Here is a 26856-nt window from a genome sequence, read left to right on the forward strand (position 1 = left end):
GCACGGGATGGTATTTTATTTAAGATTGTCCCAACCGAAAGAAAGGTCCCATCGAGGCGTCGGTGTCCATGTTTTTTTTTTATCTTTTTTTCGTTGTTGCTTTCTTGGTTCTGCTTCTTCTTCCGCTTCTTGGGTGCCAATCGGACACTGCGAGGACGAAATTGAACCGGGAGAGATGTTCAATTTGTTTGGATGTTTAGATTTAGATAGATTTTTTCCCTGCTTTCTCTTATGTTGAGACGTTTATGCGAGTGTCATCATGGACTGGCAAGGCAAATATCGTTGAAAATGGGGCGTTAAAAAGGGTTTCTAATCATTTTCCTGTATCGATGGTCTCATTTTTTTGTTCTCTTGGAATTCTTCGTATTTTGGGCCTGTTTGGTGCGTTTCTCACAAAAAAACGCTATGGTATAAATATTTTCGCATATTTTAAGTGATTCGCCGGGTTTGTGGCTTTTCCTTTTTTGCTTTCTGCTCATTTTTTACGTTATCGCTTAGCCGTTCCATTGTGGATTTGAAGCGCATCAAAAAACACCCACACACAGCCCATCGCTGAGTTCGCTCGGTGGTCCACCTCAGCCATCGATGCCGAGACATCGTTACGCCCCTTTCCAGCTGCTAACGACGAATGCGAAAGGCGTTCCGGGAGTTTTCCTTTCACTGTCTCGCTGTTCCATCGCCAGCGCTTTTCCGGCAAGAGGCGACCAGGCGAGGGAGGAAAAGTTGAAAAGATCAATCGAGAAATCAATTCTATTACGAAGATCATCGATCATTAGGGTATCCCTTTCCGGTGCTCGGCCGTTTCCGCCGCTTCCGCTGGCCCCAAGGAGGCGCACTCGCATTGATTGGAAGGGCGACGACGAGCACGGTCTGCGCGGTATGCCGCAAAGATAAGGCAATCCAATCGAAGGTCAATTGGAGCAACCCCTCGGCCCGCCGGTCCCGGACAGGTCAATCGTAAAAGGGCACGATTAGCCTTTTTTGCTGTTGTTTCCGTTGCTGTGTGTTTGTAGCGCACAGTGAGTGCTTTGTAGAGCCGAAAGTATCCCTTTTTTTCAAAATCAGAAATGTATCTCAATTTAGTGCTTTAAACGACATCGTTTGAAAAACGCCCACTGCATGATCCTGATGAGCGGCTAAAGGCATGCACAGTTTTCTTCAAAAATTGTCGCTTTATTGCTAAGACATCGATGCTTTGAATGCCTAAATAAAGTAAACTTTTGGACATTTGTGACGGTAACCGCCACTCATTGTGCATTGTGAACCCAGGCAAAGATGTTAGCGTCAAGATAGGGACTTCGTCCCCCTATCGCAGGAAAGGGAGAAAAAACACTCAAGTTTTCGTCGGCCAGGTCCGAGGTCAATCAGCTTCAAAAGCTCTGCTTAAAAATAAATAAAAGTTGGAGCAATCAAATGACACGCTCGGGTCGACTCGTGCGCGGCAGTCTTCAAATACCTGAAAAATACCTGACCTGTATTTTGGCTGCGGGCAGGCAGTTCAATGAGCTCTCAGGCGGCAGTAAAAGCTCTGCAGTAAAGTCTATTCAATTGGTGGACACTCTGCAGCCGAAAGAAAACCGTATCCTTTTGCATCAGCAACAACAACAACAACAACAACAAAACAAGACACATTCATGGACATTGAAGTGCGACAACTCGTCGCTCTGCGTCGTCGAAAAGGACCACGACGCTCCAACCTATAAAAAAGCAACCTCGACCGTGCGCATATTTGCAAGACGCGCAGTGGAGCACTTGTCAGCCTGGTACCTGTTTCCAATGATGTAGGTGGCCTCTGTGGCATAGGCTGCTGTGTGAAGCTGCTGTGCACCATAGCTTTGTTTCATGTGTATGTGTGTGTATTTGTGCTTCTTTTTTTCATTCTACCACTCGTGATTGATGGCATAAACTCTGCAAACCATCGTGTACTTGACAAGCGCGCACAAAGTCAGCCGCGTGATGGGTACGGGGGTGCACCGGCGGTGTAGATGGCGCTGATTTATAGTCCACTTAAAGTGACAGGTCTCGTGGATTCGTGTGGTAACTCATCATCATGGATGGCCTGCTCCGGCTTAAAGGTGCTTGGAAAGGGCCGAGGGCTGGTGGCGGTGTCCGAGAATGTCGTGACAAAAGTGAAAACGATGTGAGTACGGGGGCCAGCGCTATTCGCAATGAATGAAATAGCCCAACCTAACCGGTGCACCGCTGTGCCTGTCGTTCAGGATACGTGTTTTTTTTCTGTGTGTTTGTGTGTGTGTGTGTGTGTGTGTGTGTGTGTATGTTTTTTTTTTCAGACCGCTTCAAGGAAGCACCAGGGTCGACCTGAAGACATTCCGTCTAGTCGTCAACTAATGACCGACCATGCCTAAAGTGCACTTCATTCTGTGGACGTCAAGTGGGAAACAGGGCTGCTCGTCTCATCGGCCACACTTATATTGTTAGTATGTGTATGTGTGTGTGTGGTTGTGTGTTGGTGTGTGCGTTTGGAAGGGAAAAGAATTTGCTGCGGTAGATTCAATTCCCTGCAAGGAGTAGTGCATTGTGCCGCACCCTGTACACGCCATAGCACGGTGGTACGGTGACAGGTACTCCAGCGCGTTAACCTTAACGACTTCTGCGGCACACCCGTGCCCTCTAACGAACCCTCTAACGATGGATTGGAGATTCGTTTTAATTGGTAATTTTTGCAAATGAACGTGGCGAACGTGCCTCGGGCTTGAAGTGTCACTAACGCATCGCTCAGACGGTACGGTTTAGACGTTTACCTTTCCTTCAAGAGGCTGGAACGAGCGTTTGCCCATATTTAGGCGCACTGCTACGGCGTTCTGCTCGATGCGCGTAATGTGATTGTCTTTCGATTTCGGAAAACAACTATTGCGAAATGATTGCCCAATAATCTTGGCCTATGTTCCAGGGCAACGGTTCGATTGTTCGTTCGTTACATTAGACAAATGTAACCGAAAGTGAACGTGGCACAAAAAAAAAACACACACACACACATCCGGCCGGTCGTAAAACCGAAACAACAGGGCACATAAAACCGAGCAGCGTGTAGCGTGATGAGTGCACGCCCAGTCGCTACGCGACACGTTGGATTAGCAGCGCCACTAACGGTAGCGACATAATCATCATAAACATTGGACATTGTTTTCCAGCGTACGGAAACCCTTCACGATAAGTCGCTTTAAGTGTTCGCCGGACGCTTCCAGGGTTTGCGCTCTCGGGTTTGACGCCACCCGCTTGTAACATTAGGTACAGATGAAGCAGCTTTAAAATGATGGCGTGTCAATGGAGCGCCATGTTTTATCTCGCTTAACCCCTCCCGCTGGTGCTACCTGCTATCCAGCCTGGAAAGCTGCCAACCTGATTGCGCCCGAATGTTGGCAAGGTAATCCACCTGTAAATCCAGCTTCAGCAGCACAGGTTGATTGATTTCTTGCCCCGCCGGTTGTGCCACCGGATCACCAATAGGTAATTACTACTATTCATCAAACCGTGGACAACATCATCATCGGGCCCCTTTCCCCGAAATCGGGGGACAGCAGGATTCTTGCGTGTGAGCGGGAGCGTCACTAACAAGAGGGAATGAACAGAAAGGACAAAAGGACGAAAAGGAAATGTTTGGAAGGACAAAAATCCGGACAAAAGTGGAGCGCATCCGAATATCCGCCACCTCCAAATGTCAATAGTGGTCTGTGCCGTGCTGTTGCCCGAGGGTCCCGCATTTTCGGGAACGGTGGAAAGGAAACCATCGGCAGCAATTAAATGTCACCATGTCACGTCAGCAACAGCATCTGTCATTAGTGAGCGCGTCGGGTGCCCGTGATTGTTTGCCCATTTGATTGCTGGACGATTGCTCTGCGCACGCAATTTTGCCCGTTTGTGTGTATGTTTGTATGTGTGTGTATGTCAGTGTATGAGTTTGCTTGTTTTTTTTTGCTATATGTGTGTACGTTTTCGCTTTCGTTACATTGATAAACATCGTAATTTCTTCTGTGGCTTCCCGTTTCTCTAGTGACCACCAATCCGACTTTTAATTGACGCGTGTTGCATACGTCCTGGCAGAAGCCAGGGCCAAAAGGCGGAAGGAAAAGGGGCAAGCGAAGCCGATCCCTGCAAATGTCAGCTACGGACGTCGATCTACATCTGACGGTTAACGGTTTCGGATGGATCAGTTGCCAAGGAAGCACAGAGTGGACACATGATACCGTTTTGGATGGTCCTGCCAGTAAAGTAATTACCAATCGAAATGAAATAAGTAACAGCAGTCGATTGATACGGCCTGAAGAAGTTTCTGATTATAAGGACGTCACCGTATTTGCAATTAAATGTACATGCATATGTAACTCATAATATATATATTTTTCATTCCGTAGGAATGGTCTGCAAAGGCCGTATTGCTTTAATTATATATACATATAGTAGGTGACCGCTAACTGAGAGGTAAACAAGCTCCAGTTAACGAACAATGTTTCTATGGATTAATTGTTTTGATTGGCGTTGACTGAAATAAACATACCAATTTTTTTTTTTCATTTATGTTGATATAAAGTATAGTAATTCGTGTAATAACATAAATCAATAGCAAACGTAGGCAAGATACCCTAAATTTGTTTGAAAAATTCACATTTGCGACACATTTCTCTTCATGAAATTCCGGATGTTTCATGTTTTGTTCATGTTAAGTGTTCGTTAACTGAGAATCACTTCAGCGAACCTCCAGTATATACAGTGAAACCCCTCATAACGAGTACCCCTTATAATGATTTTTTTGCATAACGAACAAATCTGAATGTTTTACGAATATCCCGCTTAATGAGTAAAATCTCGCATAACGAACAATTTTATTTCGAGAGATTCAATACTATGAATTTATTAAGAGACAAATGAGGCCAATTGGCTCAAAGTCTCTATAAAAAAAATACTAAAAATGATTAAATATCAAGCTATTTGCACAACAGGCAGGTGTAAGTGTGAATCAAAAGTGTAAGGAAGATGACACATTAACACCCACTGCCAGTCTAAAACTTACGAAGTCATACAAAAATTGAAAACGCCGAGCGGGCGATATAACGCTTTTCAGATCAGATAGCGGAGCTGAGAGATTTGCTGCGCTTATCGACAAGTGGAGTGAGTGAGGTAGTGTCTTCAGTTTAAGTGCTCCATTTCTCTCCTTCTTATATGACAATATTGGAGGCTCTCTTCGGCTTCGGCCGTGGAATTGGGCAGGACGTGGATTTTAGGGAACCTCCCACAGCAGCGTGTTTTTCATAAGTGTGAGGTGCATTGATGAGTGAGTTCTTGCATGCATTCCTGCTCTCCTTGTTCACGATGGCGAACATTTCGATATTATGAATTGATCAATGGATTACTGGTACCACTTTGAGGTGTTCCGTATGATTGTGATGCATATAATCCCTATATACAAGCATGTTTTTGACCTGGAACCAATTATTTCACTTTTCATACAAATTGTCTGAAAAAAAAACCTCCCGCATAACGAGTGAGTCATTGGAACGGATTAACTGTAATTTGTAATAAGGGTGAAAATTAATACATTACAGGATTTTAAGAGTCAGTTTTGATTGTAAACGTTCTTATTCACCGCGTGAAAGATGTTAATCCACATTAATCTGAGGTTTCATTTTCATCATCATAATTAATAATTTCTTCAGCATGATTTTCAACACATCTCAAGCTGAATTGAGTTTGACAGTTTATGTGATGTGATGTGTTAGAAATCATGTGTAAAAATTGAAATTTTATTTTGAAGCAAATACACCATCTGATAGCTGTTGAAAAATATATCTTCCTCTTCTTCTTTGGCTCAACAACCGATGTCGGTCAAGGCCTGCCTGTACCCACTTGTGGGCTTGGCTTTCAGTGACTAATTGTCCTCTCAGGATAGTCAATCCTACGTATGGCGGCGCGGTCTATTTGGGGATTGAACCCATGACGGGCATGTTTTTAAGTCGTACGAGTTGACGAGTACAGTCCGGTTTGGAAAACATATACCATATATATATGTATATATATATATATATATATATATATATATATATATATATATATATATATATATATATATATATATATATATATATATATACATATATATATATATATATATACCCTTGAGACACCTGTATACATATACAGGGTTACTTTCGAATGTGCACATAATTATCTTCGTAACTCGAGGGGGTGTATCTTGAGAGTCATCTGTACATGCATATGAATATGTTTATGTAACATAATTGATCAAAATAGACTTTACTCAACATAATATTTTTAATTAAGGTAACTCTTAGAAGATGATTTGAATTGCGGCCGTCATCATGAATGTATGTTGTAGTTGTATAGCAGAACTAACTATATAAGATGGAAAGGTAGAATTATGTAAAGATCTAGAGTTTTCTGTAACCTTCTTGTTGTTTAACATCCACCATTACAGTCGTTGCCGCTAAATTTTGATTCTAACTTACCTATTTTTGTTTCGAAGGCACTAATTTTGGACAGTGTACATCATTTTTTGTTTCTAAGGCATACATTTTTAAGTGCGCTTCAAATTGATGCGTCAAAAAATGATGCCTTAGAGCGGTAATTGGGTGGCAACGACTGTAACTATCCCATTAGGAAGAATAATTAATAAACTTTCAAGCACAGTTTGAATTGATTATTAAGCTTTACGGAAATTTTCAACGAGATTACGGATCGAATATGGTGATAGTGCGCAAATTAGGAGCAAAAACAGAACAATGGAGCTGTTAGCTTGTTGATTTGCGTCGTACATAATACTGTGTCGTATTGTTTGCTGCTCTCTGTACATTTTCAATACGTTTTTGAATAATACTACGGAAATCTCACAAATCGGAAACAGGTACATGCAGGCATGTATAAAAAAAAACTGCACTGATGAATGCATTGTTTGTACCCGATACATGTGCATAACGAATCTTTCCCCAGTTATACAAGATGTTGCAGACAATCCGTTAAAATATATATTGAATTTGATGAAGTCTTTGGTCAAGTTAATTTTTAACAGTGTTAACATATGCTGGTAAAACGTACAGCGCGTACTTACCAATTTCAACCAAATGTTTGTGATTAGGAGCTGATTCTTTTCGTCCTGCAAGAAAGAAAGTTTTCAATTACCAATTGATTGTAATCTTTGCTGAAGCACAGTCATGAACATTCAAGTAACATGCACTCAAATCCTAAGAAGCTGCGCGAGAACCTATTCAGGAGCTTGGAACAGTGGGTGGTGATAGTTTGGCCAAACTTGATGCAATTGATGTGTTTCTTCAATTTGTACCGCTCTTCAACGCTGCCTAAAATGGGCACGCGTGTTCGAAGTCTCCCAGTTCCATCCTTCTAGGCATCGCATGCGGCATTGTGCGAACGTGACTTTCGTCAACAATTTTTTAATCAAGATCAAACCACTGAGCGACCCGTTCGCCCGCCATCCAAAATCCCCGCCAGTGTACCATGTTGCATGTCGGTGATGGTAATTTGGCGTCTTTACGACACATCATCTTCCCACGACATTCCAGGCGCCCGTGCCCTTTTCCGCGCAGAAGTTGTCACGTCAGCCGCCTCAACTCCCTGCTCGGCTGCTGCCGTCATCACACCATCATCGCATGTGCGTGTGCATTGTTTTGAGCTCCCGACTGGAAAGGGGCGAAAACTGCCAGTTGTTGTCACACTGGATGATATGCTTCGTGTGCGCGCTTCGTTTTAAAAAGCCCGTGCCGAAACCCGTCCCGTTTCGAAATGTGATGGGGTCTTTTTTGCTGTTGTTGTTGTTGTTCGTACTTTCTTTCTTGTTTTGCCTACTTCCGTCCTACAACGCGTCTCGCAAGAACCGAACGCGTGCTTAAATATGCGTCAGCCCACTGATACACAGTCCCGCGCGACACCCGGAAGGCAATCGGCCAGGAACCCGTCCGGGCAGGCGGAATGTGAAATTTTTGAAATAATTTTCCCCGAGTACGTTCTCGCACCAATCCTTCTTCTGCAGCTGGGTATGGCACACACACTTGCGTATCCACTTTATGGGTTGCAATTTTTGAGAGGACATTCTTTAACACAGAGGGTGGTGGAGAGCGGGGGATAATGGTTAAAATGAAAAACTTTCCAAGTGCGTTGAATGCCAAAGTTTTTTTTGGGCCATCGTCGGTCGCTTACTTCGTCTCCAACGACAAACCAAAAAAAAAAAACACATAAGACTGGGTCGTGGACTTTCCACGCGTTTCTTCTGCGTGGACTGTTTCTGGAGTGCTGTGTGCGTGTCTGTCCTTGCGAGTGTGTGTGTGTGTGTGTGTGTGTGTGTGTGTGTGTGTGTGTAGAGGGGCGTAAAAGGGCGAAAAGTGACGAAAACTTTCATCGGCTTGCCCGTTTTTCGCCCGTCCTCCGGTCTGAAACCGTGGTTTTGGTGCAGCTGTGCCACGGCGCACGGAAATCATGTCCCGCATGAGTATTTTGGTGAGAAACGTGGACGTGGACCGACTGTTACTCTTGGTGCGAAGTTGCGTGACATACGTGCTGTGTTTCGTGTTGGAACAAGAGGAAGGGGGAGCCATATTTCAGAACGTATTACTGCGGGCAGGGATGGAGGTTCTGGGAATGTGTTAAATTATCGACACGACCACTTGTGCCTCCGCCAACCTTCGGCCACAGTCGAACTACAGCGAGCAAGCTGCAATGTCCTGTTGCCCGAAAGAGGATGCCAACTCACGGCCTTTTGTTTCTGGAATCAAAATAAAAAAAAAGGAACCGCTCCCGCCCTTCAGTGTGTAACGTCGGAGTTCGCGCCAACTTCCAACACCACACCAAGCACTTCTCGGTTAGGTATGGATGATTGTTTTTTTTTTGTTCTATGTGGGCATTTTTTTGTCCTTCTCTGACTCCAAACATTTGCTGCACCCGTAGCATTAGATCGGCGGGGAGGAGCGGGGAGCTCAGCCGGTACGAGATGTCCGAGTCACTCATCCACCGCCCCGAACCGAGACTCGCGCCACAACTTTTTTTCGGGAACAAAGTGAAAGGCAAAGTTCTGAGCTACTGAATCCGATTACATTACGCCCAGGCCACAGGGTTTCCTGCAAGGAGTGGAGTGTGGCCGTTGCGCGACCCCAAGCCGCCCGACAAGCGATAGAGCAAAGTTTGGATTCCATTTCCTGCCGTGGGTCATGTGATTCCAAGCGTCCAGCTTCCGCTGGTGGGTTCGCTCGGTGTTAGGATTTACGCTTGTTTCGGTCTCTATTTTCAATATGGGAGTGAGAAAAAAAAAACACGATGATGGCCAAAGCGACCGTTAACTCCACGTGGAGTGGATAATCGGGAGCATGACACGCGATGGAGGGGGGAGGGAGGGGGGGTAATCGGGACCACAAGCCCTGCATTAGGAGGTCGTTTGCTTCCGTAGAGATTGCGTCACAAAACTTCTCGCTTTTCCGTGCTGCCTTTTTTTTCTCGCTCTCATCTGTTTCTGTAGCTTCCCTGATCAGATCCGTGGCTAGTGCTAGTTTGTTAGGTGCCCGCCGTCTACTTACCACGTCAATGATTTGCATCAAAGTCAGCCCGAAGCTGAGCTGCAGCGGGTCCGACTCGTTGACGACGGGCCGCTCAAGCACGTTGTAGTTGTCCAGCAGATGGTGCAGCAACCGTTTCTCGTGGTATCCGGCGTCAATCACTGAAAGAGAAAAGGGCAAACAACAGTCAGCGAAACAAAAGAAGGAAAAAACGTACACACATATTTATTGAAGTGCAAACGGGCATCGAAGCGAAGCCTTTGACTCAACTTAATCTTTCACCAGCAGAAAATCAACAAACTTTTATTTAGCGAAAAACGATGGCGTGGATGCGAATCAAAAGAGAACAAAAAAAAATCAAATGTTGCTCCATCCTTTCTCCTGTGCCAGATCATGTCATCTGGAGTAGTGGTGGGAGCTCGGAGTCCATTATGATTCTGAAATCGATTCGGATTTCTGAGCCGTTCCCGGAGCCGACTCCGATTGCGGTATCCATTCCGATTCCGGTGCTGAATCGGAGCTGAAGAATCGTTATCGACCCGGAGTCAGAATCGGCTCCGACATCGTAAACGTCCCGGAACTGGAACTGGATCAGAACTGGCTCCGAATACAGAGTAAGTTTCGGAATTGATATCAGAAATTTTGCAAATGGATTGTTTACCAGTAAAGGCCATTCACGATTCTAGTCAGCTTTTTGTATGGAGTTTGACAGTTGGAGGCTGAAATTATGTAAACACTCCATACAAAACCACACATAACTAGCATAAAACTAGCTTGTAATTTTCAGTCGAGATTATTCTAGCCTCAAAGCTCGAAATAGATACGAGTACCTACTCGAAAAAATGGCAAAACAAGGTGGTGTTTTTATTTATCCCAAGGTGCATTAAAGAGATCAGGTGGTGGAATCTAGAACCAAAGTATGTGTAGACCAGGTGGTCTCATAGCATATTGTTTATAACCAAATTTAAACGGCCCTTTTTGACAGGACAGGTGAAAAATTTTGCTCAAACAAGCTTTCTGGTAGCTTGACGAATATCCAAAACATTCTTTAAATCTTCATTCAGAATCAGAACCGATAAAAATCAGCCTTTTAAATACATACACCTTAGGATAGGCGCATCTGTATACTATACCCACTTTGATAGCTGCTCGAAAACTGCTATACAATGCAAACAGCTGACAGGCTGAAATTTCAGCCTACGAATTTAAAACGGAAAGGGCCCCAAATTTGGATGCTTTACGACTATTGATACAATCGCAGCTACATTGGATCCAAACGCCTGTTCGCAAAGAGAGGCTGAAATGAATTTTTATTTGGAAGCCTATTCTGATTCCAGAGTGGATACCGGAGCCGATACAAGAGCCAATTTCAATTCCGGAGCCAATTACGATTCCGACGTCGATTCCGATTCCGGCATTGATTCCGATTCTGGAAGCTGACTCCGAACCTACTATCTGCATTAAATTCTGCACAAATTCGGAGCTAGCTGGAATCGATTCCGACCCAAAACTTCATCTTTCCCATCTCTAGTCTGGAATGAATGAGGAAGGCAAAGAACGAAGATAAAGTGCAAAGAAAAAAATCAGAGGGTATAGTACGCGGTTAGATCGAAGGTTGCACGCGGTTTGCGCACCGAATGCTTCCCATAATGCATCAAACAACCGTTTACTGCGCCCACCTGTCCTGTGTGTTTATTATTCCCCTAAAAAGCACCAACAGACTAAAAAAAAGCACTATCGTAACACCATGCCCGCGCGAATGTGTCGCGTGTCTTGAATTAATCTCGCAGAAGCAATTGCTTTGTTGTTCGTCGTGGGTGGGAAGAGGAGGTTCTCACGACTAGAGGAGTTGTAAGGTGGGCTTGCGGAGGGCTAATTTAAGCACCACGGGGATAAGCTCAACAAAAACGCGAGCTGTACACCGAAGCCCTGCATTGGATCTAAACGACTCACTCGATGGCTGTAACACAACAAGTACCGGTTCAGGGCGATGACAAGAGCCACGGCTGTTGGCAACGGCAACGGTGTGTGTGTGTTTGAAGTGCATTAGGAACGATTATGTAAAGTAGGTGATAGACACGCAAGACGAAACACGTGGATCTTTAATGTGAAAGCTTAACTTTTCCTACGATAGGCTGCTCGAGAAACAAAAATCAATCTCTAATTTTTTTTCTTGCACGGTATAATTTTGGATAACAATTGATTTGAATTTTTCCACTGAGATAAAGGGAGAAGAAATTGTGATTCTATTTACTTCTATTAAAGTAATTAGTTCACCATTATGTTTAGTAATTACAATACATTTTTATCTATACGTATTCAAATAACGGGGACGACGAAACAACTGAAAACAGAATAAAACTACATTTCTGTCGCGAATTGTACCCGTGCGGGTGTTGAACTTGGGGTTCGAGTACGCTCCTGTTACGAACACTGCTAACTTAGCATTCCAAGCCGAAGAGTGCAAATAATAGTATATTAACAGTTGTCAAGCCGAATAGCAATACACTACGTTGTGTGTGTGTGTGTGGAAAAACAGCGTTGTATGGACATTGACCCGGCGGGCGCGCGCGGGTCAAAACCCCCCAATAAAATTGTCATACACTTAAGCGGAACGTGTAACCGGCGACAGAAGAAAACGCTTCGGGAAGCTGGCAATGATGATGGAAATGGCATCGTTTCGTATCGCACCGGATCGTTTCCCCCCCCCCCGTTCTCTTTGCCCACACTGTTGGCGCTGAATAGGCCGGGCGGAACAAAAATGGACCCAGGTCCTTGCGCAATATCGCTTATAGCTTCAAATTAGTATGATCGTAGCCTGTGGCGTCGGTTGCCAAAAAACCACACTCGTAACCGCCGTAATGATGGCAGGAAACGGTCTGGAGGGAAACAAATGCGGACGGAACTTTAAAACACATGGTAATCTATTCCCGTTTGATAATTTAGGTGATGGGGGCGGGAAGGGTCCATCCGTGGGAGTCGAAATACTTCCTTCGCTCGCTTTTTGATCTGTTCGATTTCGACCTGCCATCCATGTCGGTCCTTTCTCGCTCGCTCTCTTTATCCATCTCTCTCTCTCTCTCTCTCTCTCTCTCTCTCTCTCTCTCAAGCGTGCCGACATTTGCCTAGAAGAACTAGGTCCATGAATCATTGCCATAAATGTCGTAACGCGTTGGATCCGAGCCAATGGCGAAACTGAAACAACCGAGCACAATAAAAGCTGAGACGTGCGGGGTGCGTGAGTGAGCAAGTGAAGTGAAAGGGGCTTTTTGTTTTAATAAAATATGGCATTTCTGCATTCCGTGTTCCTGCGCGGGATTGCATTTCGTTCACGAATTCGTTCAAGGCACAAAAAAAAAAATCGCCCTCACCCTTCCGTAAAACCTTCAAGAAGCGATTCGAACTCGTTCAGGCGGACGGCTGCTGCCAGCTGTGAATTTATGGGAATCGATTCCCAGCGTACGGAAGGAAGGAAATATTAGAAGGGAAACTTTTGACTGACTGGCACACGTGGTGGCCATGGTGGTCGCTTCCGCCTCCCCAACTCCCGAACCGAGTTCGTTAAGCGGGGCAAGAAAAGAAAACGGATTCAAATACACTCTCGAAAAATAAACCTAAAAAAACTGGTAAATCGAGTGAACTTTTCGACACTTCAACCCACCCGACCCGAATGGAAGGAAGGAAGTTTTTAAGCGTTTTCAAATCGAGACGGATACGCTGGATTGACTCGAAGCAATCGGTTCGAGGATTGTGTGTATGTGTGTTTTTTTATTATTATTAATATTGTGTGTGTGTGTGTGTCGACGACCAAGGAAAATCAAATGCTAACGCCGAAAGGACGTTTGATCGTTTCGTTTTTGACATCGATTTTTGAGTGTTTGTGTGTGTGTGTGCGTGTTCTTTCTCTAACTCTGGCTCATTCAGTCTCGCTATCTCTTTCACGCCAGCTCTGGTGTGAACGATTTCGAGTTTTCCGATGCAATCATGTCGATCGTAAAATTCCACATTTAATGTTTTTTCTTTCGACGATTGCCGAACAGCAGCAAGGAAGGAAAGAGCGAATGATGAAAGGGGTAGCTATGGGTGGCACACGATTGGCCGCTACGTTTGCCAATTAATTTGTATCCCTCTGTGAGATGCCGCGCCGCGAGTTGCTCTTTTGTCACATTCTGGATGCAAAATTCACGCAAAACGGGTTGGATTGGAAAAACGTGTTTAACCAACGAACGCGGGGAGAGAGAGCGGAAAAGCCAACGGTAGAAGAAGAAATGTTGCTAAGGATGAACCAATATCTGGCGTAGACTGGCAGCAAAGGTCGTGGCGAGGAAGAAGAATTATGCAACGGAAATGAACATACACATAGACACACATACAAGCGGAGGAGAAATGATCGAAAAATATTTGCAGCATTACACGGCGAAAGGGTTATAGGAAGGGTGAAGGATGGAGGGTGCATGGTTGAATGACTAGAACATACATTTCTGCTGCACGCGCTTGGATACACACACACTGTGGCAACGGACCAGTGTCTTTCCTAGCGCACCGATCCCAGCTGCTGCGACATAATCTAGCTCTACGCAAGGTGGCCGGGGCGGGGGCGGATGGGGTATGTTTTATGATAATAACATCTGCCAGTGACGTCCCACTCTGGCAGCAGCAACGCTTTGCTGGTATTTTGGGCTGGGTGGGTGGGTGGTGGCTTGTTCCCGGTTTCCGGATTTCATTTCCTTCGTTTGGTTTGCGATGGCGCTTTTGTCTCCCGATTTCCATTTTTTTTTGTTATTGTTTTCGCCGTCAGCTCGAGTTCGAGTGCACTTCAACCGAGTCGTCGGCTAGGGTTGCTGGAATTTGTGTGTTTTTTTTTTGTTTGTTCAAATCCGGATGAGCCGAATTTGTGTGCCAAGCATTCGTAACCGGATGGATGTGATTTGGTAGATGGAAAGTAAGTTTCCTTTCTATTTCAACTGAACGCAGGGTAAATTTCGGTTCGAACACATCTTTTCAGGAGGCAATACTTGCGATTCTCGAAGCGATGTTTACAAGCTTGAAAATTGGGGCTTCTTCAAATAAGCCAAACCGACGTCGTGTCCAAAACACAAAACAAAAACGTCCACCCAATTAAAATTGAAACCGGAAGTGCGCACATGTTTGGGATATGCCGACATGTCGTCACCGCTGTGACGTATCGATGCCGGGCCTCGTGCCACTGCAAAGATGCATGCAGATTGCGAAATAATGACAAAGCAGTGTTTGATTTGAAATTCAATTTCGAACGACCGAAAAACCCCTCCATTCGCACTCCCATCTCGAAGCGAACCGGAGTGCCATTGATAGCTGCATGAGAGAATGCAAATATTTGATCAGCGTGGACCAGCCAGTCAGTGAGAAGATGGGTGAGGTTTCATTTCGCTGCTGCTGAAGGGAAGATTTTTTGTCGTCTTGATTTCCTCTGCAAAAAAAAAAAGGAAGTGTGTGGGAGACACTCGTGGGCGGAGTGGATTAGAAAGTCAAACAGAATTGTCGCTAGGTGGAAGGAAAGCGTTACAATGGATCCGCTTCCCCTTCTCCATTCTTGCGAGGAGAGTTTGTTTGCGTAATCGCCAAAGAGGGAAAGAGAGAAGAGGAAGGGGATGTCCCGCCACGGCCAATGTACTGCCCGTGTCTGGTCTGGGCTGTCTAGGAAATTAACATAAAAATAGCTTACAATTGGCTGAAAACGAACAGGATGTATTAAGAGCGAAAGAAAGAAAGAAAGAGAGAGAGAGAGATAGAGAGAGAGAGAGCGAGAGCGAGAACGAGGGAGAGTGTGTGTAGAGAAAGTCGGCTAAAATCCGGAATCCATTAGTAGGTCATCAATCCAGATCAAAAATCCGTCCAAGTTTACCATCCGTGGTGGTATGGATGGGATGGGAGGAATGTTTCTTTATTTGCATGCCTGCGGCAGTTGTGCGATACGGAAGATGGTGCCGTTTGCATACACACTGCCAGGTTTGATACACATACAATCAGCTGTGGAGAGTTCTCTGCCCATTTGTGCACAGATTGGATTGGAAAAGATCCGTCATCCGAGAAAAGGGGGGCAAAAAAAAACCCATCCCCCTGCCGATCTATTGATTTTTTTTCTTTATCGGTTTCCAATGGAATGTATCCCTTTCACGGTTTAGCACGCATTACTGAGAAGATGTTCGGCACACCTATCATGCTTTATATTGCGATTGATACGTTTGATAGCCTTAAGCGGAACAGCGTTTCTATTGGAACTCTGGCACCTTGTTTGCTTGTGGGAACTGGGAGCGATTAAATTCCACACTGACCGCATGGACTATGAGAAGAGTCATTCTGCCGCACTGAGCACACCGGTAAGCTTTCCAAGTGTCACTATATGGATATCAATTTTGAGAATCCTGCACATGTCAGATAGATTCCATTGTTCCCGCGAGTGGCGTTTCTAAAACATTTCCATGAACATGGAGAAATATAGCATACAGAGGCAATCACAGGTACTGGAAATTTATGGAGCATGAAGAGCACTTTCTTTGCAATCCATTCTCTAGAACTCCCATCGCAAGTAAATCCCGTCAATAATCCCGTTGGTTATTATTCTATACGCTTCGAAGCAAATTTTCGCATTTGTAAGTGGCTTCAACGATCTATAACATCACCTTCCAGTTGCAAATTCTACAAGAGCCTTATCGTTATTATCACCATTAGACACGCACACTCCGCAACAGCTCGCGATGCTATTTATGGGGCACAGAAGAGCTAGCTTCACTGGGGAATGCAACAGTGCAGAGCTCGGTACCTCATCGTCGCCTGTGTCCAGGAGCTTTCAAGGCAAAGATCACATCACATCCGAAATGAGCTTAAGCCGGCGTTAAGAACACCCCAAGAAGACGAGGCTACAAATACCTGGAACCATTGCTCATACCAAACATTGCGAACGTACAGCTTCGCAGCCTTGGTTGCGAAATAAAGACACCCATAAAAGTATGATTTCCAGTGGAAATCTGGCAAAGTAACACACATACACACTCCGGCTTCGTATATCACAATATTTTGAGCAGGATGAATCGTACCGAGAAATCGCACACTCTCCTCCTCGCAGTGCCGTGCGACGTGTTATACGTTCCGGCCACGTTTGCTCTTCACGGCTTAAATCTGTCAACGTTTAATTTAGCGAATGTATGGTAGAAAAACGGGCGAGCCCTTCCGCCGCTCCTCTCACACCAGGAGAGCTAGATGAAAAGGAAGGGTCGGTTGTTCGGCGCTGGAAATTGATGTATTGTAGTATAGAGAAGGGCCAGGGTTTTCAGCATTTTAGGCTAGGATAGTAAAGCACGAAACGCACAAAAAAACTTCCTCCGTGGCAATAGGGACACAAAAATTAATAAATGTTCAATCCCGCCTTAACTCCGTCCCCCATTCGGCACGTTCACCACCCCTCACCGCTTCCTAATAATCATCCCATCAATTTTCTGTAGACGTCGTTAATTTTATTTATTGCTCCACCTTTCCACCTTGTTTGGGTGATACGGATGGGGCTAAAACCGGAGTTTAACCAGAGAATATTGCCAACAGCCATAGTGAGCGATTATGAGTATGTGTGTGTGTGTGCAGGAAGGTGAGAAGGATTTTATTTTTTTCCTTTTGGGCACAAAGCTCTTGACAATAGCTGCACGCGAGAGGTCGTAAAATCAATTAGGCTTGAGTTAAGCGTCAAGTGTGCCCGAAAGAATGCCACCCGCGATCATTCGGGCGCGTAGCTTAGTAAGGATGAAAAAAATAAAAAATGGCTGACATCCTAAAACTAGCCGAAACGAAAAACTGCCATTTCGCGCCAGTTCAATCAGTGGCAATGGCGCGTATGCCTGTATGTATGTATACAAGACGTTTATGATTTCGGTAAAAAAATATTATAAATGGTTCAACAACACACAAAAAACCTCCTTCCCTGACTAACCTGACCATAATATGAAAAGAAAAAAAAAACAACAAACAAAACCGAAAGAAGAATGTTAAATATTCTATGTGCACTTTAAGCGTGTTTCCGCTTTCCCAGCGCTCGGAATCGACGTATGTGGTGCCGGCGAAATACACACCACGACGGGAAACACACCGGAACACACGTGGATGCGTGTTTTCAATTTGCCCTGGACGTCCGTCCCGGCGGCTCCACGCCCCCGAGGTTGTCGATTCATGCCGAAGGGAAATCGGCCGGTCGAAGAAACTCCATGCTGCTGCGCACGTCGGGAAGCAGCAAATTATGAAACAGGCCACATCCGCCATGCCCCGAAACGGGCACACAGAATGTGGCGAGGGGTGGAGGATTTTCCGATTTGCCAACGCTCAATCCCATTCCACTCTTCTCCAGCAAATATTCCCCGCCCTGGACGGCAGGAAACGGTTACGGTGCAACATCTGTTTAACCTCATTCCACGTGCGCTGGCTAAATAGTTTGGGGCCGGTTTGAAGGCAAATTTGAAATGAAATTCGAGACGGCCAGGTTGTGTAGCAAACGCGGCTCCTCGCTTGAGCTTGTTACGAGTTTAACCCCTCGCGCCCAGTGCCTTGCTGGCTCAACCAAATGCACAAAAACGAGCGGGATTATTGCTGCTGCTGTTGCACACAACAGCCCTTTGCGCCCAGCGTTTCCCAAAACAGCTTCTCACTCCCCCCCCCCAAATTTTCCTATTCTGATCGATGGTTTGAAAGAGGGCGGATAAGCTATAGAGAGAGAGACAGAGGGAGAAGGTTTCATATTTTCACAACAACCCTGCTCCCTGCCTGTTTTCGTACCGTACACTCCTCCAGTAGCGGGAAGGATGCTTTCGGGATTGATGCTTTTTCTTTCTAATTTTGGGCTAGATGCAGCACCGCTGGCCGCTTTTACCCGAGCACCGGCAGCAGATCTAAAGCAAAGCCCTGCCGCCTGATCTATAGGCCGGTTCGAAGAGGAGCTTCTGGAATGTGTGTGTACCCTTTCCCATCTACGTCATAGTTGAAGAGGTGGGGCAGTTTTTCCACTACAAGCTCTGCAGAAAGCTGCCCGTTTCGCCACCCGAACAGTGCTGCCCGGAGGCCACCTATTGCGGGGTTTCCTTATTTTGTTTTGTTTTGGCCATTGCTGCTTTCTTACCTCCTCAAATAATCTAAAGGCGAAGCATTATGTAATTGGTTCTCAGCGGTACAACGTACAAAGTGCAAAGCGTGCCTTTATCGTCAATCATGCTGCTGGCTTGTTGCTGACTAGTGTTGGTCGTTCTGGTTTGAACCCAGTGAGAAAGTTCAGTTCATTTTGATGCCCGTTCCGTTCCGATACTTTTACAAACTCGTTCCGTTTCGTTCTTTTAAAAAACCCGGTTGATCCGGCTCTTGATTGCTACGTGATGACTGTCCACTCTCTCGCATGAATATTTATCTCACTTTGCCGATACAAGTTGCAGTAAGCGTCAAATAAATGGTATTTGCATCTATTAACAGGTCGATTGAAATTTGTTCAGGCCTAACACATACATAGTACTATGAGATTCTAAATCCATATTATTCTTATTTTGTACCAATCTTGAAACGAATTGCATTATAATTTGACGGCAATTGGACAGCTGCTTCATGAGTTAAAGCATTTTTTTTGTGAAGCAACCTTCGAGTTTTGAAAAATCATGGACAAAACGAATTTTGCTTGTAGTAAAGTATATTATATACTGCTTGTTGGAGGTAAAAAATACAGCCAGAGTAACAGTTGTCTTGATGAAGAGTTTTCGGACACTGGCTCATCAAAACCAACCTTAAAGTATTACTATGCTTAGTTTAAACGTGGTGCAATGAGCACTGAGGACGATGCACATAGTGGAAAACCAAAAGAGGTGGTTACTGACGAAAACATAAAATAATATCCATAAAATAATTAAAAGAATTATAAGAACCCTTAAGACGATGTTGATCGAGAAAGCTGACACCCTAAAAATATTAGAAGTACATTTTACACATATATTTCACGAATATTTGGATATGAGAAAGCTCTATACAGAAAGGCTGCCGCGCGGTCTCACATTTGACCAAAAACATCATCGAGATGGTGAGTCACAATTCAGAGAACTCATTGACCAAAATATGAATTGGGCTACGATTTGCTTCGCCACCCTCCGTATGCCCCAGAGCGGGCTCCCACCGATTATTTCCTGTTCTTGGATCTCAAGAGGTTGCTCGCTGCGAAGAAATTTTCGTCAAATGAAGAAACTGAGACCTTTTTGAGACAAAGAATAAATCGTACTACTAAAAAATGGTATCGAAAAGTTGTTAGATTGTTATAGATGGTGCATTGATATGGTAGGGATGTATGTACAATAAAAAAAATTGTCAACAAATTGGGGTGTTCTACCATAGGCCAAACAATTTTCACATGATTAATATTTCCTTAAATAAATAATCAGAATATACGTAGGTGTGACGTACAGATGGATGCACGCACTTTTGAAGTCGTCCCACAATTCACATATCTTGGGTCAAAGGTCAGCAACGACAACAGCATGGAAGCTGAGTTGCGCGCAAGGATGCTGGCTGCCAACCGGTCATTCTACAGTCTGAAAAAGCAGTTCACCTCAAAGAACCTGTCGCGACGGACGAAGCTGGGACTATATAGTACCTATATAGTACCAGTGCTCACATACGCCTCTGAGACATGGACACTGTCCAAATCTGACGAAACCCTCTTAGCCGCGTTCGAGAGGAAGATGCTCAGAAGGATACTTGGCCCCGTATGTGTGGAAGGACAATGGAGGAGCCGCTATAATGACGAGCTATACGAGATGTACGTCGACCTCACTGTCACGCAGTGTATCAAGCTTGCCAGGCTCCTGTGGTCCGGCCATATTGTACGCATGGAAACATACGATCCAGCCTGTAAAGTCTTTTTAGAACGTCCACAATGCACAATGGGCAGTTTAGAACAAATTTCGGGATAAAATTATTTTTGCAGAAATTGTTAGTTTTTATCGTTTGTAGTAAAGTGTTATGATAGTAAATAACATTTTATATGTAGTTTGCATCCATACCACCAGGTGGCGCTACATAAAATAGTGTTTTGAGGGATCTTTGCTTTGTTTTTTTAAATTTTGTGTGTTTTTCGTGTATTTGTTGTTTCTAATAGTATAAACTATTTTAAAATATACTGTGATGTTCCATAATATATGAACAAAGCATAATAATTTTGAATAAGATAATATTTTCTGCTTTGTATAGGACAATTGTAGCTAATTCTCATCACTTTTACTCACAGGTAGTACAAATATTAAAAATGTACATACACAACCTAGGTGGATGCTATTACAAGCTCCTAACGTCTAGTTCACATTTCTAAAGACATGAATAAAGGCATTTAAATAATTAGATAGAGCAGGCACATTGAAATAAAGTAGTTCTCAAATTCGTAATGAAAAGCTGCACATATTTTTTGTCTTTGAAGGTTAAAATTTTAAATCTGTTGTTTAAAAAAATAGGAATTACACATTTTCCTGGGCACTGATATCACACAATATTCATCCAATACTTGTCTGAACTGCCTTCAGAAGGGATAATAAAAATAAAAATCTGATGTTCGTGGTTTTACAACTATCTGAAAAATCAGAATTCAACTATAGCTACAAACAAAGTATTTACTTAATTTGTTAAGTTAAACCCTGTCTTTGTTTTAGTGTGTGTAGCTACTGATATTGAACTGGTTAACGAATCATAGTAATACAGCTCATTATACAAAATGTCCTTCTGGATGCATTTTCTTTCTTGCAAAATGTTCTTTGTAGCATATTCCCCTCTATCCTTATACTTAGTTTGTCATGACTTTTGGGAGTTTCTTCTCCCAAAACGCCAATAGATGCTAGTGCATTCATAACGTTTTCCTGTTATGCGTATAATTCAAGAACTATTTTCCTTATATCCGTCTATAATCTGGAGTAGGACCAAAAGGTATTTAGTTCTGAATTGCTTCATTATATTTAATAATAAAGTTAGGTTAGAATATAAATTTACATATGGGATAAGTATATGAGCTGAAATTAAGATACACAGCTTCGTAATGGAAATGACAGTTGATCAAAAGCACGTAGAATATATTTTTGTAGAATACACTAAATACGCTACACTAGGCACCTATGGAGCCGCCTAGTTACGCATGTGTCTGTTTTTAGAAAAAGTTGATGTGAAAAAACTTCAATAAAATTCGCGTTCGCAAACTTTCGCAGAATATTTCTTCACAGATTGATAGTATTTATATTACACTATTATGTGACATATATGAGACAACGCCACTCTACGCCTCTTCCATAATGGCATCAAGTCAAAAATTAAAATGATGAAAATTTTCGGGAAGTTTTTTCAGTTATTATCGTATATTTTTGCAAAAAATTAACTTAACTCAAAATCTTTTATATATTTATAAAGCTGACTAAACATCCTTTTTAAAATGTCTAAATTTATCAAAATCGGTTCATATTTGAAAAAGTTACAAAGGTTCAAAGTTTTCCAAAAAAGTTAAAATTTTTCTGCGTTTTTTTTAACAAGTCTCGACTTTGAGAGGTCTTTTCTAGAGAACCAGAAAAGATAAAGAGCTCATATTTGGTATTTTTCTTAGTTTAACCCTTAGTATTAAAACCTATTATTTGGAATTGCGCTATTACAAAGTTGATTTTTTGAATTTCATCCCGGCAAATGCCCATTGTGCAATGACAGAAGAGGCGTGGTAGGCCCGAATTGCGGTGGTAAGATTGCGTGGAGGCGTCCGCCATTAAGGCCGGTATAACGTTGAGCGTTGATAACGGTGAGCGGTTTCGGACACTCCTGAAGCAGGCCAAGACCGCAAAGCGGTTGTTGCGCCAGATAAGTGAGAAGTGAGTTGTAAAGGCAAGCTCGGTGTGGTCCTTTGTTTAGAAATATGCTCGGTGAAAAATAAAGACAGCCCAAGTTATCATAAAGGAATGTCTGAGCAAAAACTCAAATGCTGGTGATGTGGTATACAGCTCATAGGAAAAACTTGAACCCAACTTGATTTAGTACTAGATTTGGTGTGCAGAAATCCCTTTTTATATGCCTGTACCCTTTTCGATATGGTGCTTAGATCGCAGGACACGATGCCGATTGAATGATTTAGCGTGTAATCACAAGTTGTGAACACAATGCACCACTGGTTCCGTTCCTTTTCAAAATTTAATTCCGTTCCGTCTCGTTCCGTTCCTTTGTTCCGATGGAAGGCCCAACACTAACTGCTGACAATAATTAACCAACGGCGCGTGAGCCATGGAATGTGAAAAAGAGAGAGAAAGAGAGTGAGAGAGAGAAAGGGAGGAAGAGAGAGAGAGAGAGTGCGAGTGTGTGAGAGAACAAAAGAGATGAAACAAACTCAGTATAAGTGAAGATGACAGGGTGTTGTTTCTTGCGCCTGCATTTAGACAGCACTGTTATTTGCAAGGCGTTAAATGACGTTGCAATTCTAACCGGGTGAGTGTACCTGGGGGTGAGGTGTATTTTCTTAAAATATTTTTGCAAAGTAGAATGCTCTATCGATTTCAACATAAAGCTTTTCATTTTTACGTATTTGCCGTTGTGCCTCACCCAACGTGAGTCAGCTAAATTAGCCATTGCAAGGTAAGCACCGGCACTGGCCGGGAGTATGCCAACTAAATGTGCAGGTGTGTATGTGTGTGCGATAGTTAGTACAGAGGCCGATGCCTAGAAGACGGCAAGATAAAATTGTGATTTGATATTGAATTTCCCTCTTCTCGGGCGCTCAAGGTGGGCGAGCGGGCATTGCTTTTCCCGTCTTTATTAACGGCGCCCCGCTTCCAAATGGGCCGACCATAGAGTGGCGTCTTTGAAAGTGGCAAAAGAATCTTAAACTGCTTCGAGATTCTCTCGGGCAGATTGCATAATTGCAAGTCGCTAGTTCGCTCAGGTTTCGGTAAACCGAGACGGCGCCGAAATGTAGGCAAATCCATAATGTACGTGTTTGTTGGCGCATTTTAGGAAACAGCGCGTCGAACCGTGCAGCATCTACACACGAGTTTAGACTAATTTAAGAAAAGGGGTAATTTGGACAGCTTAAGCTTGGTCGCTGAAATTGCCTAATAGTAGGCGGTTTTGCTTGGTGCCAAAAACTGTTCGACGTGAATGTGCCGAATTGCTGAGAAGAAGCGCCCCATTTAATTGAGGTGAGACGGATCCCTTTCCTCATGATTGGAGATGTTGTTTGAAACAGGTAGCTCACATGCACACCAAGGCTCAATGCCTACTGCAGGATCAATCAGATACACGGAGCTACCTTAATTTATGGATAGTCACACAGAACAGCCCCCTCACACAGAAACAGCAAGCATCACAGGCAGAATTTAAGACGCTGAATTTCAATTAGAAACAGAAGGAAAAGGCAACGCTATGCGGATACAAACTATTGTGGCGGTGTGTCGGTAGAGACCGTACCAAAGACAGGGACGGCAGCGCACTACCAGCAGTAGTGTTGGTTGGATGTTTCGTTTGATGAAAGCCTTGATTCGATAAATGTTTAATTATCCGTGAAGCGATTACGGTCCTATCTACGTGCCTGAGTTGATAATTGAATTAATCGTGTAGCGTGCTCCACCTGGCGTTGGTTGCGGCGTGTTTACGTACATACGGTCGGTCTCCTGTTGACCGACCCCGCGAAAACACACTGCCTTCCTTGTCTTCCTCGCGGAGCTGGCCATCGGTCGTGTGTAGCTCAAATATTTCTAAACGCCTCGCCTGCTGGGCCGCCCACACAACAATGGGTAACAGCGTCGCATCCATGCTCGACAGCGAGCGTGAGGCAGACGAGGAGTTAGGGACTCCCGGTAGCGTGTTGCGCCATTATCCGCCTCGTTTGTAATAAAAACATTTTTATTCAGCGGTTTCCTGCTCGCACGCACACACAAGTCAAACAGACGGTAAGGCAACTCGCACAACTTCCGTGCGATAAGCCTCGAGAAAGGGGCGAGAAGGCTCTGGGGGTGAAAGCTCAGCATGTTGTACCTTTGACAGGGTGGGAGGGAGGGGGCAAGTTGCGGAAACCAAGGGAAAATCAAACAACACTTGCTCTCCACCGCCCCGCCCTTGTGGCTTCAACACATCAGCAGGGGGTGTTGGACACACACACACACACACACACACACACACACACACACACACACACACACACACACACACACACACACACACACACACACACACACACACACACACACACACACACACACACACACACACACACACACACACACACACACACACACACACACACACACACACATACACACACACACACACACACACACAAAGAGAGACGCGTGTGGCTATGATTCGGAAAATCTACACTTCATACCAAAGCAAACAATCTAACCGGGAAGTGCTGATACCGGAGGATCCGACACCCAAGCTTTCTATCTCTTTCTCTCTCTCTCTCTCTCTCTCTCTATCTCTCTCTATCTCTCTCGCTCTATCTCTACCTGCTCAAGGAACGCTTGACTCGCGAGTGAAGGATCCTCCTCGGATTTCTTGGCAGTGCCGAACCGTTTTGGAGGGGGCCTTGATGGGTTTGTTTGGGTTGGGAGAGCCCACGCGGAGGGGTTCGCGGGCTGGGGGATGGTGGTGGATTCAGCATAAAAGACGGAATAAACAAATTTACGCCCTCCACCATGTGATCCGGCCCAGGAGGCCCTGTAATAAACACTCATGTTTTGGGGGAGGCGGGGTGCGTGGGGGGGGAGCTTATTGTTGCCTACCCTCATGGGTTGGTTTTTGGCGGTTTTTGGGAGCATGCTTTTCCAACAAACCAGGGACCTTCGGGCAAGGGAGGAAGGCGTTTGCCACAGTTCCTTCCTTCAGCATGTGTGTGTGTGTGTGTGTGTGTGTGTGTGTGTGTGTGTGTGTGTGTGAGCGTGTTTGTTGTCTGTTCGCTTTATCGCTTCGACGCACCTCAGCATCGCTTGGGAAACCCCTTTTTGCTGGATTAGCTTCAACTGAACGCCCGGCCAAATCCATAATCAGCAAACACACAAGGGAGAGTCTTCCGCCGGCCCACTCACACACGGCACGAGTAGGGAACTCGGTCACGAGTTCTATCTGGGCGCAAATTTGCCTAATCTTTGGTCGTTTTTTGTTGTTGTTGTTGTTGCCGTTGTCTGCTAAATTTCCATTTGTGTGTGTTATTTTTCTTTTTTTTTACTACTGTTGTCAAGTTGAAAATTGGGGAGACTCCCTATGGCCACGTGCAGCTTGCCATGTTGTTGTGATATTATTTTTTGGAGAATATACAACAAAAAAACAGACAGTGGAGTGCCTTCCGGATCTGGTTACATCCCTGATTGGTTCAGCGGACAATATGCCTTCTAGAGCAAAGGCTAGGAATCTCCAAAATTGCCTATTAGTTGCGGGCAGAACTTGGCTTTACTTTCTGCGTCCGAATCGACGACAGATTGGAGCAGCCGAGAAGCGGAAACACAAACACAGCCTCCACCAGACATCAAAGAAGCAACGCGTTGGGGAAGCGAAAGAGAGCTCCCAAGAAGCGTTCAGCTCCATTCAGTCGATCTAGACCAGCGTCTAGAGCAGCAAAAGGCGAAACATGCGGCGATTCGATTTAATCTAATCGTTTGTTCCCGATTAAACTGAACTGCCATTAAAAGCAATATAAAAGCGACCGCTGGCTACGGCTGGGGGGAAAGTTATGGAACATAAGGAGTGGGGAAGCTAACAACTAAAACGCTCTATTTAGACCGTGTTATGTGTGTGTGTGTGTGTTTTTTTACCGATGGGAGCGCCTTTTATAGCGTTAATCCAAGATGTCGGGGAAATAGTGCGGTTGTCCTGGCACTTCGGCTTCGGTGATCTTTTCCCGGCCAGAGATTGGCGTGTGTGCCATCTTTAAGCTGGCACTGCACGTGTGCACAACCTGTCACCGTCTATTGAATGCGAGGAAATTGAGAACGGCTTCCGAAAAGAAAATGGAAACCATCCCGTTAGGTTTTGCCCAATCGCGATATCTGCGCACATCTGCCGTTGCTTCTGTACGAGGGATGGTTAAGATGAGATTACAAACTAGGTGTTTGTGTGTGTTTGTGTGTGTATGTGTATGTATGCTGTATGTCGTCGGAAGATACAACGACGAATTTTCTGCTTTCTGCAACCACCCCCTACTGCCAAACAACCCAGCCCTCCTCTTGTTAGTACATCACCCCCTAAGGAAGCCATCTTGGCTTTGGATCATTCTTCACACACTTCTTGCATGTGAGGCAGGAGCGCGATGTGGCACCTGAAAGACACACTT

At 44.4% G+C, this 26856-nt stretch overlaps 1 protein-coding gene across 2 annotated transcripts in view; it reads right to left on the bottom strand.

Annotated features, from left to right (window-relative positions):
• The window catches only part of LOC120905769 (neuronal acetylcholine receptor subunit alpha-7-like), a 90479-nt gene that overhangs the window by 39215 nt on the left and 24408 nt on the right, over positions 1-26856 (bottom strand). For both annotated transcript variants that reach the window (XM_040316873.1, XM_040316874.1), the window contains 2 exons: positions 9552-9691; positions 7082-7126 (listed from right to left, as the gene is read on the bottom strand). In XM_040316873.1, coding sequence (XP_040172807.1) covers positions 7082-7126; positions 9552-9691 — 185 coding nt within the window. The remainder of the gene's footprint in view (positions 1-7081; positions 7127-9551; positions 9692-26856) is intronic.

The sequence above is a fragment of the Anopheles arabiensis genome, chromosome X (assembly GCF_016920715.1).
Source record: "Anopheles arabiensis isolate DONGOLA chromosome X, AaraD3, whole genome shotgun sequence".
Taxonomy (NCBI): Eukaryota; Metazoa; Arthropoda; class Insecta; order Diptera; family Culicidae; genus Anopheles; species Anopheles arabiensis.